The sequence below is a fragment of the Sapajus apella genome, unplaced genomic scaffold (assembly GCF_009761245.1).
Source record: "Sapajus apella isolate SASKATOON/1434 unplaced genomic scaffold, GSC_monkey_1.0 scaffold14, whole genome shotgun sequence".
NCBI classification, from domain to species: Eukaryota; Metazoa; Chordata; class Mammalia; order Primates; family Cebidae; genus Sapajus; species Sapajus apella.
In genome coordinates this window covers 8,232,445-8,248,643 of record NW_022436954.1, presented here as the reverse complement: position 1 = coordinate 8,248,643, position 16,199 = coordinate 8,232,445, and the positions used below count along the sequence as shown (strand labels likewise).

At 49.1% G+C, this 16,199-nt stretch overlaps 1 protein-coding gene and 1 non-coding gene across 2 annotated transcripts in view; both read right to left on the bottom strand.

Annotated features, from left to right (window-relative positions):
* The window catches only part of WDR74 (WD repeat domain 74), a 7,970-nt gene extending 567 nt beyond the window's left edge, over positions 1–7,403 (bottom strand). The window contains exons 1-10 of the mRNA XM_032283071.1: positions 7,014–7,403; positions 6,829–6,935; positions 6,621–6,742; positions 2,968–3,043; positions 2,704–2,850; positions 2,456–2,557; positions 1,461–1,561; positions 1,310–1,365; positions 506–651; positions 333–389 (exon numbers count right to left, since the gene is read on the bottom strand). Of these exons, the coding sequence (XP_032138962.1) occupies positions 333–389; positions 506–651; positions 1,310–1,365; positions 1,461–1,561; positions 2,456–2,557; positions 2,704–2,850; positions 2,968–3,043; positions 6,621–6,742; positions 6,829–6,935; positions 7,014–7,077 (978 nt within the window). The 5' untranslated portion in view covers positions 7,078–7,403. The remainder of the gene's footprint in view (positions 1–332; positions 390–505; positions 652–1,309; positions 1,366–1,460; positions 1,562–2,455; positions 2,558–2,703; positions 2,851–2,967; positions 3,044–6,620; positions 6,743–6,828; positions 6,936–7,013) is intronic.
* Positions 7,404–9,588: 2,185 nt separating this feature from the next.
* Positions 9,589–9,779, bottom strand: LOC116555232. The gene has a single exon (XR_004270434.1). It is a non-coding gene; the product is annotated as a U2 spliceosomal RNA (small nuclear RNA).
* Positions 9,780–16,199: the final 6,420 nt, after the last annotated feature.

The following is a 16,199-nucleotide window of genomic DNA, read 5'->3' as shown; positions in this document are numbered from 1 at the left end:
AAAAAAAAAAAAAAAAAAAAAAAAAAAAAAAAAAAAAAAAAAAAAAAGTCAGGGGCACAGGGACAAACCCATAGGGAAGGAGACTCTGGCTGAGAAATAATCCTTCTGGGTACCACCACCTTTATTCCCCACTCCCAGAAAGCAGCCCCATCCATGTTCTTGGCAATAACCCTCTCAGGATTTTGACTGTTTATGCTTCTCGGAGAAATTAAGTGACCAGACAGGTAAACAGAGGGTCCCAGGTCTACATTCCAGCTGCCTCCTTTTCCTCTCCATAGGGAGGTCCTCACACCTATGCCCTTGGCTCCCACATTCCTGACCCAACTGCTCACCTCCCAGTTGTCCCTGTCTGACAGGAGGAGGCAGTTCAATTGAGACTTGAGATAAACCTGCAAAAGATGAGAGGCCTTAAGGAGCCAGGCATGCTGAGACAGAAACATGAATGGGGGCACAGGAGGCTGGGCCTCCACAAGACCATGAGTTGGGGGTAGGAGGGATGACTTACCTTATGTTCCAGACCCCGTGGATTCTGGATCCTGTGTATCCTCAAGACTCTGTCCAAGCCACAGGAGGCTAGTAGAGGTTTGGAAGGGTGGCACTGCAACCCACGGACACTGCCTGCCAGCCCCTTCAGACAGCCCAGTAGACGCCCTGAAGAAGAACAGAAAGCATCAGGATAACTGGCTGGCCAATAACCAATCATTTATTGTTTTCTGTTTCAATCACTTTCCATTTCAACACTTAATCTTCAACAAAACCCTGAGACTGGAGTGTCTACTAATATTTCCATTTCGAAGGTGAGGAAACCAAGGCACAGGGAGTTGAAATAATTAGTTTAAGGGTGGGCCAGGAGCGGTGGCTCACACCTGTAATCCCAGCACTTTGGGAGGCAGAGGAGGGTGGATCACAAGGTCAGGAGTTCAAGACCAGATTGGCCAACATGGTAAAACCCTGTCTCTACTAAAAAATACAAAAAAAAATTAGCTGGGCATGGTGGCTCATGCCTGTAATCCCAGCTACTTGGGAGGCTGAGGTAGGAGAATTACTTGAACCGGGATCAGGGAGGTGGCGGTTGCAGTGAGCTGCGATTGCACCACTGCACTGCACTCCAGCCTGGGCTACAAAGCAAGACTCCAACTCAAAAAAAAAAAAAAAAAAAAAAGTTTAAGGTGATACAGCTTTTGGGGAAACCAGGATTTGAACCCAGGCAATTTGGCACGGGCATGTGGCCCCACTGCACCACCTTAGAGGGAATCCTAACCCTTATCCCTGCTCCTTCCTTTCCCCAAACATACCCTAGTCCACTCACCTTGCCGAAGGTCAATTTCTGCCAGCTGCCCATGAGTGTTTCCCACAATCACTGAGCTGAGAATGAGACCAGAGGCAGGCAGGGTCAGCAGTAACCTCCTGGAGCCCTTCCCAAGCCCCACCCTCCCATGCCTTCCCCTCTAAACACTCACTTGCCTCCAGGGGTGAGGGTCATGGCTGTCAGTGGGTACTCTCCATAGGTGGTCTCTAGGACTGGCCGGCGCTGAGGGGAGGCTGGATCATAGACACGGACCTAGAGGCAGGCTGAAGCATCATAAAAGTATCCTCACCCTGCACCCACCCTCTGGCATCTCTGTATCCTCACCCCCTCCCTGCACACTGCTTTATTTATGACCCACTGTCAGAGAAACTTTCTCATCTTAGATGTATGCCTCTTCTTTGAGCATTGGGGTGTTGGAAGAGCTGCTTAGCAGCATGAATGAACAGAGCTGAGAGGAGAGGTCCCCCACATTGGAAATGTGTGAGCATTCCACCCCCCATACTCCCATCTAGGGAAATGAAGGGATGGAAAACAAGTCAGTCCAGTAGGCAGTGGGTGCTACATTTCAAGCAGAGGTCAGCCTGAATGAAGGAGGAGAGAAAATGCCCTTATATGTGTTTTGAGCAGAGGCGTATGACCAAGATCAGACTACAATGTGCAGAAGCAAAGGAAACAGGACAAATACAGTGACCCAGCCCTGCCTATGTCTCAAGACCTCAAATGAGACAAGCCATAAAGATTCCCCATTCGGGCCCTTCATGTAAAGCTGAGGAGCTGAGGCCAGAGGTGGGAGGCTCGGGCCTGGGTCCCAAAGTAAGTCAGAGAGGCTGCATCAGGACCAGAACCCAGTTCTCTTAACACCTAGCCCAATGTCCTCTGACACCTGCACCCTATAATTCCCACTGTGAAGGGGGTCCACTCTCCTCTCTTTCAGGTGGGAGGAAAACAGGCATAGTTCAGAAAACTCTACCCTAGAATGCAATAAAGGAAGGTCACGAGCTCAGTGGCATGGCTGGAACAGATGGGGAAGCGCTTGCTCCTCTGAGCTCAGGATGGTGAGAAGGGCACCTATGCCAAACTGTGGGGGCCATTTCTCCAAGAGGATGCTTTATCCCAGGAGAAGGTAGGAATGAGGTGACACCTAACCTGATGGTACCCTGTACAGGTGACAAGCTTCTGTGATCCTGGGAGAAACTGTATGTCCTGGTCCCAGATGGGAACTCGCAGGTCCAGCCAGTCATTCCGCACCTGGTGGGGTGGGCAGATGGGGACAGGGCTGTGGGGGGCTCAGTGTGCCCCTCCTTTCCCCTCTAAAGCCCATCTAGTCTCAGACCCATAGTAGCCTCAGCCTCCCTCAACTTCAGGACCAGCTCCTCCACACTCCTGTCACTCACGTTCTTGGCCCTGAACACAGGTTCCTCAGAGCCCTGCAGGTCCCACATCTTCAAGGCATTCTCTTTCCCACCTGTGGCAACTACATGGGGGTGTGCTGGGTCTTGGCGCATCCTACACACCCCAGGGCCCACTCTCACTTCCAGGAGCTGAAAAGAAGGGAGACAAGAGTCCATTCCAGAGTCCTTAATCCTCCCTTCCCCAACATGATCATCAGGATCCTACCCCAGCCCCCTCCCCCAACCATTAGGGCAGAGGAGCCTCACTGGGTCGGAGGATACGTCCTTGTCATTGTCATGCCACACTCTGAGAATCCCAGAATCCACACATGTGATGATGGTGCTGCAGACAGAGAAGGGGTAGAATTGAGATTTTTTTTAAGTGCTTAAACTCCTTGTTCTAATCTTTCTCCCCATCTCACTACTATACTTGACTAATGCTTAAATTTTAAAAAAAGTATAAAAGTGTTCTCTAGGCCCCAAACTCATATCAACCAGATTCCCTCCTAACAGTTCAGTTCAGAAGATAACCTCTAGGTCACTGGGCTCTAGGGTGGGTTTGACAGCTTCCAACTTCCTATTCTGTTAATTCAACTTACTCAACAGGGTGAGAGTTTACCAAGTGAGGAAACAGAAGCTCTGAGAAACTAATTTGCCACTCAGCTATGAATGTTACAAGAGCTGGAAATCAACTGTAATATTCCAGTGTGCTTTTGCTGTTCACAGATATATCTAACACCTTGCCGTGCTGGTCTATCTGAATCTTGAGTTGCTTAAGAGGGCTCAGGATTAGCAGTTCTAAAAGGATTGACTGAAATGTAACTTGTCTGAATTTAGGGTTTGGCCAAAGCCAAACACCAGCTTCTTGTGTTCCTTGCTCTGGGTTTCAGGCACTAAATGTCAGTCTCTTGCCTAAAATATCCCACCCAAGATGTCCAAGCAAGCCTCTCCCCAGGAGCTGCACAGATGTTGGGCCTATGTTCTTTCTCATACCTGCCAACCTTCCCTGAGCTGTGGCAAAGTCTCCCAGTTGCTCTGTCTCCAATCAATCCTCTAGACTCCTATAGGCTCCCAGTGCTGACCAGGGTACTTCCTGTTCAAAAACTAATAACTCAGGCAGGCGTGGTGGTTCATGCCTATAATCCCAGTACTTTGGGAGGCCAAGGCAGATCACCTGAGGTCAGGAGTTCCAGACCAGCCTGGCCAATATACAGTGAAACCCTGTCTCTACTAAAAAATACAAAAATTAGCTGGGCATGGTGGCACACACCTATAGTCCTAGCTACTTGGGAAGCTAAGGCAGGAGAATAGCTTGAACAAGGGAGCTGGAGGTTGCAGTGAGCCAAGTTCATGCTGCTGCACTTCACCCTGGCAGAGCAAGACTCTGTCTCTCAAAAAAAAAAAAAAAAGGCCGGGCATGATGGCTCACACCTGTAATCCAGCACTTTGGGAGGCTGAGGAGTTCAAGACCAGCCTGGCCAACATGGTGAAACCCCTTTTCTATCAAAAAAAATACAAAAATTAGGCCGGGCGTGGTGCCTCACGCCTATAATCCCAGCACTTTGGGAGGCTGAGGTGAGCGGATCACCTAAGGTCAGGAGTTCAAGACCAGCCTGGCCAACATGGTGAAATCCCGTCTCTTAAAAAAAAAAAATTAGCCGGATGTGGTGGCACATATCTGTAATCCCAGCTACCTGGGAGGCTGAGGCCGGAGGATCACTTGAATCCCAGTGGCAGAGGTTGCAGTAAGCCAAGATTGTACCAATGCACTCCAGCCTGGGGAACAGAGTGAGACTCCATCTCAAAAGAAAAAAAAAAAAAAACACTGACAAGTCCCTAACACCAATATAAGTACAAATTTCTCAACCTAGCACTTTAAGCCCTTTACATTTAATCCCAACCTAATACTGTGTCCATCTTGTATTAAAACGCATCCTTGGAGTCAACTTCCAAATGCTATTTATCCTATTTATATACCCTGTAGCCTGCCCTGAGTCCTTTGTCTCTTCCAGGCAATACTCCCTTTCTAGAATACCTGTATCCCTTTTTCTACCAGTCAAAATTCTACCTATCCCTCAAGACCCAGTTCAACATCCAGTCCCCCACAGAGCCTTACCAGACCTCACCTGTCAGAATTAACACCACCAAGCCTACACAGGCTGCTTATAGCCCTCTTTCATCATCTTTGGAAGAAAGCAGGGCCCGTAATCCAGCCAATTAGCACCTTCCTATTTTTTGATTTCAGAGCTACATCACCTTATTGGTGGTTCTTTGTTCTCATTATGTTAAGCATGCTCAACTTGAGTCCAGGAGTTCGAGACCAGCATGGGCACACAAACCCCATCTCTACAGAAAATTTAAAAATTTAGCTGGGTGAGTGGCACCTGCCTTTGGTCCCAGGTACTCAGGAGGCTGAGGCAGGAGGATTGCTTGACCCCAGGAGGTTGAGGCTACAGTGAGCCATGAAAGTGCCACTGCACTCAAGCCTAGGTAACACAGGGAGGCTGTGAATGAATAAATAAATGAATGCTTAAAACAATTTTTTGTTTTTGTTTTTCAGATGGAGTCTCGCTCTGTTTCCCAGGCAGGAGTGCACTGGCATGATCTCGGCTCACTGCAACCTCTGCCACCATGATTCAAGTGATTCTCTGGCCTCAGCCTCCAAAATAACTGGGATTACAGGCATGTGCCACCACATCTGGCTAATTTTTGTATTTTTTTTAGTAGAGAAGGGGTTTCACCATGTTGGCCAAGCTGGTCTGGAACTCCTGATCTCATGATCCGCCCACCTCCACCTCCCAAAGCGCTGGCATCACAGCCTTGCTTAAAACTATTAAATGACAGACCGGGCACAGTGGCTCACATCTGTAATCCCAACACTTTGGGAGGCTGAGGCAGGTGGATCACCTGAGTTAAGGAGTTCCAGACCAGCCTGGCCAACATGGTGAAACCCCATCTTCACTAGAAACACAAAAAATTAGCCGGGTGTGCTGGTGGGCGCCTGTAATCCCGGCTACTTAGAAGGTTGAGGAAGGAGAATCACTTGAACCAGGAGACAGAGGTTGCAGTGAGCCGAGATCGCGGCCACTGCACTCCAGCCTGGGCAACAACAGGGAAACTCTGTCTCAATAAAAATTTTAAAAAATGGCTGGGCATGGTGGCTCATGCCTGTAATCCAAGCACTTTGGAGGCCAAGGCGAGCAGATCACCTGAGGTCAGAGTTCAAGACCAGCCTGACCAACATGGTGAAACCCCGTCTTTAAAAAAAAAAAAAAATTTTTTTTTTAATTTTAAAAACTGGCCAGGCACAGTGGCTCAAGTCTGTAATCCCAGCACTTTGGGAGAGAGAGGCAGGTGGATCACCTGAGGTCAGGAGTTAAAGATCAGCTTGACCAATGTGGAGAAACCCCGTCTCTAGTAAAAATACAAAATTAGCTGGGCGTGGTGGCGCATGCCTGTAATCCCAGCTACTTGGGAGGCTGAGGCAGGAGAATTGCTTGAACTGAGGAGGCGGAGGTTGCGGTGAGCCAAGATCATGCCATTGCACTCCAGTCTGGGTAACAGGAACAAAGCTCCATCTTAAACAAAAAACAAACAAACAAACAAAACACTATTAAATGATTTGCCCGTGGTTACCCAGAAAGTTATAATGGAGTCAGGTGAAAAACCTTAGAGGATTCGAACTTTTTGAAGGCAGAAATTTTAACCGCAGCCCCTGCACTTCGCCCAGTACGTGGAATTCACTAGGTGTTCAATAAATGTGTGTTACAGGTATGAACTACGGAAGGCAGAAATCCAGGTCCCTGTCACCCATTCAAAGCCGTGTCATTAAGGGTTTGTCTGTCGCCATCATTCCAGTATCCTCAGGGTGCATCAACGCTCTCCCTTCGCCCTGAGTTTAGCGAGGGGATTGGTCTTACCCGTCGGCCTGGGCGAGGCCACGGAACGTGCCCTCCCCGCCCGGGCAGTGTCTCAGACCCTGGAATATGCCGTCCTCGGTGCTGAAGTGCTTCACTGTCCGGTCAGCGCAGCCCACCAGGATCTGCGGCAAAGAAGGGCGAGATGGCGAGGAGAACGAGGCTGCTGCGCCCAAGGCCTCCAGCTCCAGCCCGACCAGCGGCCACTCACCTGGGTCTCGCCGCCAGCGCCCCAGCACAGAGCGCTCACCGACTCCTCGCGCCGCGGCTGTCCCCCGGCCGTGAAGTTCGCCGCCTGTTTTCGCTGAAGGTTTACCCCTGAGAGACGAGAACGTCAGTCACGCCGGGGGCGCGAGTGCACCCCTGCACTTCCCGACGCCCGAGCCTGCCACCCACCTTTCAAGATCCCAGTCTCGGTGCCGACCCACACATGGTTCCAGCGCGCGGCAGCACTCGCCATGTCAGAGACCGGATACCGACGGTTTGCACTTCCGGCGCAGCCTGTGCGTCACCAGCGGGCAGCTAGTCAGATGACGTGCGGCGTGTTTGCTGGGAGTTTAAAGAGCCGGAAGAGTCAAGATCCTCTGCTTGTTTTGCTTTACAAAAATGAAACAAGGAGATATTTGTTTATGGAGATCGGAAGAACATATTGATCATTTTGCACTTGGAGTGAAACGCACCTTTCCTGGACTGCGTGGCCGGGTCAAGCCAGCCCTAGTTTGTCTCGGTTCCATTATGTAATATGTATTCTGGACTGTTAGACAAGAAGAGAGGCCACTTCAGAAACGATTCAAATCATTAATGATGTGTGAGGCTTCAAAATGGAGTGTAACTCACAAAAGAAAGAAAGATTGGAAAAGGAAGCCGACGATCTTAAACAGACCTCTGTTTTGGAAAGCAGAGGTAGGGGCATCGTTTTCATTTCCTCTCATTGAATCCTCATGGTGTTGAAAAATCAGCTCAAATTAGGCCGGGCGCGGTGGCTCACGACTGTAATCCCAGTACTTTGGGAAGCCGAGGCGGGTGGATCACAAGGTCAAGAGATCGAGACCATCCTGCCCAACATGGTGAAACCCCGTCTCTACTAAAATACAAAAATTAGCAGGGCGTGGTGGTGCGCGCCTGTAGTCCCAGCTACTCAGGAGGCTGAGGCAGAAGAATTGCTTGAACCCGGGAGGCGGAGGTTGCAGTGAGCCAAGATAACTGCAACCTAGCGGGAGAGCAAGACTCTGTCTCACAAAAAAAAACAAAAAAACACCAGGAAACATTTCTCCCAAAGATGAACTGCAGCTATAAAATATAATAACGACCCCCTTCGATTGACAATTGCTTTTTTAAAATTTTTTTTTTTTTTTTTTTGAGACGGAATTTCGCTCTTGTTACCCAGGCTGGAGTGCAATGGCGCGATCTCGGCTCACCGCAACCTCCGCCTCCTGGGTTCAGGCAATTCTCCTGCCTCAGCCTCCTGAGTAGCTGGGATTACAGGCACGTGCCACCATGCCCAGCTAATTTTTTGTAGTTTTAGTAGAGATGGGGTTTCACCATGTTGACCAGGATGGTCTCGATCTCTTGACCTTGTGATCCACCCGCCTCGGCCTCCCAAAGTGCTGGGATTACAGGCGTTAGCCACCGCGCCCGGCATTCTTTTTTAAAATTTTTTAATTTTTTTTTTTAGAGACGGGGTTTCTCCATGTTGGTCAGGCTAGTCTTGAACTTCCGACCTCAGGTGATCCGCCCGCCTCGGCCTCCCAAAGTGCTGGGATTACAGGCATGAGCCACCGCGCACGGCCGACAATTGCTTTAAATCACAAACTATCACAAATTTTGCTGTTTGACAGTAGATTAGTGAGGAATCCCAATCTTGCCTGGCGGGATCTGTCCTCACTGAGTAGCAGACTTAATTTCCAATTCAGGGCAGAGCTTCAGATAAGGATTTCCTGAACATAACATTTGACGTGATTTTTTTTTTAATGCGTGTGTGTTCCTTTGAGACGGAGTTCTGCTCTTTGTTGCCCAGACTATATAGTGCAGTGACGGGATCTCCGCCTCGGCGAATTTTTGTACCTTTTTAGTAGAGACGGAGTTTCACTACGTTGGCCAAGATGGTCTTGATCTGAGCCGCCCTCCTCGGCCTCCCGGGCAGGCTTACATTATTTATATCGGGGATGGAATCTCAATGCGTCATCTAAGACAGAGAACCAGCAACCATACCGTGTCCAATTTCTTTTTTTTTTTTTTGAGACGGAGTTTCGCTCTTGTTACCCAGGCTGGAGTGCAGTGGCGCCATCTCGGCTCACCGCAACCTCTGCCTCCTGGGTTCAGGCAATTCTGCCTCAACCTCCTGAGTAGCTGGGATTACAGGCACACGCCACCATGCCCAGCTAATTTTTTGTATTTTTAGTAGAGACGGGGTTTCACCATGTTGACCAGGATGGTCTCGATCTCTTGACCTCGTGATGCACCCGCCTCGGCCTCCCAGGGCTTGAGCCACCGCGCCCGGTCCGTGTCCAATTTCTTACACCACGTTAGAATCGAAAGCATGAGAAAAATAACTTCTCAAAAACTTTTTTTTTTTTTTTTTTTTTGAGACGGAGTTTTGCTCTTGTTACCCAGGCTGGAATGCAATGGCGCTATCTCGGCTCACCGCAACCTCCGCCTTCTGGGTTCAGGCAACTCTCCTGCCTCAGCCTCCTGAGTAGTTGGGATTACAGGAACGCGCCACCATGCCGAGCTAATTTTTTGTAGTTTTAGTAGAGAAGGAGTTTCACCGTGTTGACCAGGATGGTCTGGATCTCTTGACCTCCTGATCCAGCCGCGTTAACCTTCCACAGTGCTGAGATTACAGGGTTGAGTTGAGCTACCACACCCGGCTCTGAAAAACTTTTTTAGCTAAATCGAGGGGATGCACCATAATACTGTAATAACATATTTCATCAGTCTATTTTTGAAACCAAAATAGTAACCCCCGAAGGGGGGGTGCACCGTTCCTGGAAGTACTGCAATACCAGGTCGATGCGTGGAGTGGACGGAGCAAGCTCCTATTCCATTTCCTATTTCCAAAAATCCATTTAATATATTGTCCTCGGATAGAGGACGTATCAGATATTAAACTGATAAGAACAGATACTACACTTGATCTTAGCCAAAAGGCCGAGAAGCGATACTTTCTATTACCCCTCTTTGGCAGCCTTATCCTCTCATACCTTTTTATATTATGGCAACTTTCTAGGCATTAATTGTTAAATTATTTTCAAATACATTATATTTCCTAAACACATTTTACATTATTCTTTCTTCATAGCAGTGGCTATTCTTTTTTGAAAATAGATCTGTTTAAGCGTCCTGTACTGCTTCTCCCGCCTGCCCTCTGCTCGGATTGTTTTGCATAAACCCGCCCCTGTGCTTTTTTGCGATCTTGGGATTGGTCCACATATCCGCCGTGGACCAATCCTCCTTTCTCACCCCCCCCCCATTGTGCGTTAGTCTTCCAGCCTAGAGGTATTCGGGTGCTGCAGGAACTGCGGGGCCGTGCTGCAGGTGGCATTACCCCTCCCCGGGACCTTTCTTCCGAGAAGCACGGCGCGTTTTCTTTTTTCCTTTTTTTTCTTTTTTCGAGACGGGGTTTTACCTTATTGGTTAGACTGGTCTCGAGCTCCTGACCTCAGGTGATCCACCCGCCTCGGCCTCCCAAAGTGCTGGGATTACTGGGATTACAGGCGTGAGCCACCGCGCCGGGCCCACGGCGCGTTTTCAAAGCACGGGTTTTGGAGTACAAAAAGGGAGGTTGGGCTCCCTGCTCGCCAGTTCCCGACTTAATGGCCTGAGGCTTGTTACTTAGGCTCCTGTCTCCTCCCCAGTTAAACGGGGAAATGGTGACGCGCACTCTCGGGGGTTTGTGAGAACTGAGGACATAAGGGCGAGGCTCGACCGGCACCTTGCATTTGTACCGTCCGCCAGCAATCGTCTGGCCCTTCACTAAGAGGGAAACGCCCTGAGAAAGCCATTTCTGAGGTTCCTGATCCTCAAACGAGGGATCCCGCGATGGGAGAAAGGTGCTGGCGCCTCAGCTTCGCTGTCCTCGGACCCAGGCAATCCTTGAGTTATTTTCAGGCGGATCAGCAGTGCCGCAAGGCCGCCCACCCGGAAGCCAGACAGACAAACCACGGGGCCTCTTCTCCAAGGCAGAGGCAGGATCCTTAGAGGATTAGGGGAAGGAGAAAGGAGAGTGTAGGTAAAATTGAAAGGGAGCGATTTTTTTAAATCGATCAAAGCAAACCCGCCAGAATGAAAGGGATTAATATGAGGCCTTGGCTGAGAAGAGAATTAAGATCTTACTGTATTAATATAAATGTGGATCGTTCTGTTGGAAACCCCTTAGCCTGGGTTGGAAAAAGAGGTGGTGTCTTTTAATCAAAGCGTCTTGCATAGCAGATCCTTCATGCAGGAGTGGGGCATTACATTCTCACTGATAAAATTTCAAGGCCGACTTTAGATAATGCCCCGGCCTTGGCCTCCCGAAGTGCTGGGATTACTGGCGTGAGCCACCAAGACCAGCCTTTTTTAAAAAATAAATAAATAAATAAAGATGGAGTCTTGCTTTGTTGGTCAAGCTGATCTCAAATTCCGAGCCTCGATGGATCACCCCTCCTCAACCTCCCCAAATGCTCAGATTACAGGCTTGAACCAGGGCACCTAGCTTTTTTCTTTTCTTTTCTTTTTTGGAGAAGAGAATGTTGGGCCAGACGTGGTGGCTCACACCTGTAATCCAGGCACTTTGGAGGCCAAGGCGGGTGGATCACCTGAGGTCGCGAGTTCAAGACCAGCTGGCCTGACCAACATGGTGAAACCCAGTCTTTAAAAGAAAAAAAAAGGGCCGGGCGCGGTGGCTCAAGCCTGTAATCCCAGCACTTTGGGAGACCGAGGCGGGTGGATCACGAGGTCAAGAGATCGAGACCATCCTGGTCAACACGGTGAAACCCCGTCTCTACTAAAAACTACAAAAAATTAGCTGGGGGGCTGGGCGCGGTGGCTCACGCCTATAATCCCAGCACTTTGGGAGGCCGAGGCGGGTGGATCACGAGGTCAAGAGATCGAGACCATCCTGGTCAACATGGTGAAACCCCGTCTCTACTAAAAATACAAAAAATTAGCTGGGCATGGTGGTGCGTGCCTGTAATCCCAGCTACTCAGGAGGCTGAGGCAGGAGAATTGCCTGAACCCAGGAGGCGGAGGTTGCGGTGAGCCGAGATCGCGCCATTGCACTCCAGCCTGGGTAACAAGAGCGAAACTCCATCCCAAAAAAAAAAAATAATAAATAAAAGAAAAAAAAATTAAAAAAAAAAAAAAAAAAAAGAGAATGTTACGAACTTGTTGAAAAATTCGGGCTTTGAATGAAGAGACCTTCCACATAGGCTTTGTGTAAGCAACATGGCTGTTTATTCACCTGGGTGCAGGTGGGCTAAGGCCGCAAAGGGCAGTGGGATAGGAGTTGGTTTTTTTTTTTTTTTTTTTTTTTTTTTTTTTGCGGGGGAGTTTCGCTCTTGTTACTCAGGCTGGAGTGCAATGGCGCGATCTCAGCTCACCGCAACCTCCGCCTCCTGGGTTCAAGCAATTCTCCTGCCTCAGCCCCCCGAGTAGCTGGGACTATAGGCGCACACCACCACGCCCAGCTAATTTTTGCATTTTTAGTAGAGACGAGGTTTCACCATGTTGACCAGGATGGTCTCGATTTCTTGACCAGGAGTTGGTTTTATAGGTTTGGGTAGTTTTTTGGTGGCCGGGGGTGTTGCAGAGTAAGTTCAGTTACAGTGGTGGAGGTTTAGGGGCAAGGCGTGTACATGACCACAAGTTCAGTTACAATGGCAGGGTTGGGTGAGAGGTATTTACATTATCATAAGAACAGTTAAGATGGCAGGGTTGGATGAGAGGCTTGTCCTGGAGAAGCTCTGTTGGACGATCAGGGTCAATGGCGAAGGCAGGCAGGGGGTGGGAGACATCAGCCTTTCAGGCTCCAGGCTTGTGTATGGAGACCTGACAAAACTTTTTACTTTCTCTCTCTCGCTTTCTTTTTCTTTCCTTTTCTTTCTTTTCTTTTTTTTTTAAGACAGGGTTTCACCATGTTGGCCACGCTGGTCTTGAACTTCTGACCTCGTGATCCACCCGCCTCGGCCTCCCAAATTGCTGGGATTACAGGTGTCCACCACTGTACCCGGCTCTTTCTTTCTTTTCTTATTGAGATAGAGTCTCACTCTGTCCCCCCGGCTGGAGTGCAGAAGTTCAGTCTTGGCTCACTGCAAACTCTGGGTTCAAACAATTCTCCTGCCTCAACCTCCGGAGTAACTAGGATTACAGGTGCACACCACCATGCCCCGCTAATTTTTGTATTTTTAGTAGAGACAGGGTTTCACCATGTTGGCCAGGCTGGTCTCAAACTCCTGGCCCCAGGTGATCCACCTGCCTTGGCCTCCCAAAGTGCTAGGATTACAGGCTTGAGCCACCGTGCCTGGCCTCATTTTTATTTTTTATTTTATTTTATTTTATTTTGAGACGGAGTTTCGCTCTTGTTACCCAGGCTGGAGTGCAATGGCACAATCTCGGCTCACCTCAACCTCCGCCTCCTTGGTTCAGGCAATTCTCCTGCCTCAACCTCCTGAGTAGCTGGGATTACAGGCATGCACCACCATGCCCAGCTAATTTTTGTATTTTTAGTAGAGACGGGGTTTCACCATGTTGACCAGGATGGTCTCGATCTCTTGACCTCGTGATCCACCCGCCTCGGCCTCCCAAAGTGCTGGGATTACAGGCTTGAGCCACCGCGCCCAGCCTTTATTTTTTATTTTTTATTTCAGTTTTTGAGACAGGGTCTCACTGCAACCTCTGCCTCCTGGGTTCAATCGATTCTGCCTCCTCAGCCTCCTGAGCAGCTGGGACTAGAGGTGCCTGCCGCCATGCCTGGCTAATTTTTGTATTTTTAGTAGAGATGGGGTTTCACCATGTTGGCCAGGCTGGGTTTTTCATTATTATTGCATCCTCCATCTCTTCTGAGAATTTGTTGAATGTTTTCCCCAAATCAATGCATATTTGCCTTACATGATTTTGCATACAATTTTTGGGGGGAATTCTTGGAGTCCCACTGAAGCCCATTCGACTAATCTACACATTAACAACCACAGCTGCAGAGAGACAGGAGAACCTGACTGAAGGTGTCCAAACATCTAGAAAAAAGGCCACATTATTCTCTTTTTTTTCTTTTTTTTTTTTTTTTTGACACGGAGTCTCGCTCTTGTTACCCAGGCTGGAGTGCAATGGCGCGATCTCAGCTCACCGCAACCTCCGCCTCCTGGGCTCAGGCAATTCTCCTGCCTCAGCCTCCTGAGTAGCTGGGATTACAGGCACGTGCCACCATGCCCAGCTAATTTTTTGTATTTTTAGTAGAGACGGGGTTTCACCATGTTGACCAGGATGGTCTCGATCTCTTGACCTCGTGATCCACCCGACTCGGCCTCCCAAAGTGCTGGGATTACAGGCTTGAGCCACCGCGCCCGGCCTGGCCACATTATTCTCGAAAGGGCTGGCAAGACGTGAAAGAACAGGATCCTTGGGCCATTGTGGGCAGCCTTGGTGAAGGGCGGACCAGGAGGATATTTGGCTCCAGGACTTGATTGGCTATCCTGGGCCCATAGAAAAAGGAAGGCTGGGTGTGGTGGCTCACTCTTGTAATCCCAGCACTTTGGGAGGCCGAGGTGGGCAGATCACTAGGTCAGGAGTTTGAGACCAGCCTGGCCAACATGGTGAAACCCTGTCTTTTTTTTAAAAAAAGAAAAAAAGGAAAGAGCTGGTTGTGGCGGCTCACGCCTGTAATACCAGCGCTTTGGGAGGCCTAGGCAGGTGGATAACAAAGTCAGGAGTTCGAGACCAGCCTGGCCAACATGATGAAACTCTATCTGTACTAAAAATACAAAAATTAGCTGGGCGTAGAGACATGCACCTGCAATTCCAGCTACTCGGGAGGCTGAGGCAGGAGAATTGCTTGAACCCAGGAGACGGAGGCTGAGGTGAGCCAAGATCCCAACGCTGCACTCCAGCCTGGGAAAAGCGAGACTCCATCTCAAGGAAGCAAAAAAAAAAAAAAAAAACAAGGAAAGAAACACGAAAGTCAGCTTAACAGTCAAAGACAGGTTTGTTTTAGAGAAATAAACCTGAAAGAGGCTGGCCAGTTTCGGTCAGGAGCATTCTGTCTTACAGACTGAATATGTATTGGTTTTAGGGTGAGGGGCCTTATTACTGCAAGGGTAGCCAAGTGAAAGGAGAATAGACCCAATGTCAGGCAAGAAAGTTTTATTAACCTGCCGGGCTGCGTGACAGCAGAGGCAGCCCAGAGCTTACAAAACAAGGGGTTTACATAGAGTGTGAGGGGCATAATTTACCCACTGGTAACTGGCACAGTGATAGTTTGTTAACTTGTAACACACCTATAATGCATCATCCTGTGACTTTTGTGGCGGCAGTCTGTTAAAAAAAGAGAGAAACTAGGAGTTTTTTTTACAGATATTCCTGTAAAAAAGGAATATCTGTCAAACAGGAATTTGCAAGTATAGATAACCAACCTATGTTTTCCCTGTCCTCCCTGGAGCTGCCTGGGCTGCCTGGATGGCTGTTCTCAGGCTTTTTTTAATTACAGCACGTCTGGCAGCCTTGATGTGGCACCCAGGTAGGGGTTCAAGAATGCAGCTGGAGAGCAATAAGGCGGGGGTGGGGGGTGGTGAAGGGGTCGGCCTGCGCAGCTTGTCCCTAACAATCACAAACTTGGAATATTTCTATGTTGGGGAGAAGTTTATGTTGGGGTCGGAACATCTCTGGGTGGAGGGGAGGTTATCCTGGGGCTGACATCTTTCTGGGTGGCAGGGAGGTTATCTCATGCCTGGCATGTCTCTGGTCAGGGAGGGGTTTCGAATGTTTCTGGTCGGAGATGTCATTTGTGGTTTATAGTCATGCTGACATTAACCATTAGCCTGATGCTTTTTGGATTTAGGCAATTTTTGATCAAGGTGAACTTAAAATGACAGTGCTTGTCCAAGATGGCGATACTCCTGCTCTGTCAGTGGTGACTTTGGCTTGGAGTTGGGCAGGTCTTGGGAAAGAAAGATTGGTGGCTGGGCGTGATGGCTCACCCCTGTAATCCCAGCACTTTGGGATGCCAAGGTGAGCAGATCACTTAGGAGTTTGAGACCAGCCTGGCCAACATAATGAAATCCCATCTCTGCTAAAAGTACAAAAATTAGCCGGCATGATGGCGCACACCTGTAATCCCAGCTACTCAGGGGATTGAGTCAGAAGAATCACTTGCATCTGGGAGTCGGAGGTTGCAGTGAGTTGAGATTATACCATTGCACTCCAGCCCGGGTAGAGCAAGACTTGGTCTCCGAAAAAACTAAAAATAAATAAATAAATAATAAAAATACAAAATGAAGCCGGGCGCGGTGGCTCACGCCTGTAATCCTAGCACTTTGGGAGCCCAAGGTGGGTGGATCGCCTGAGGTCAGGAGTTCAAAACCAGCCTAGCCATCATGGTGAAACCCCCAT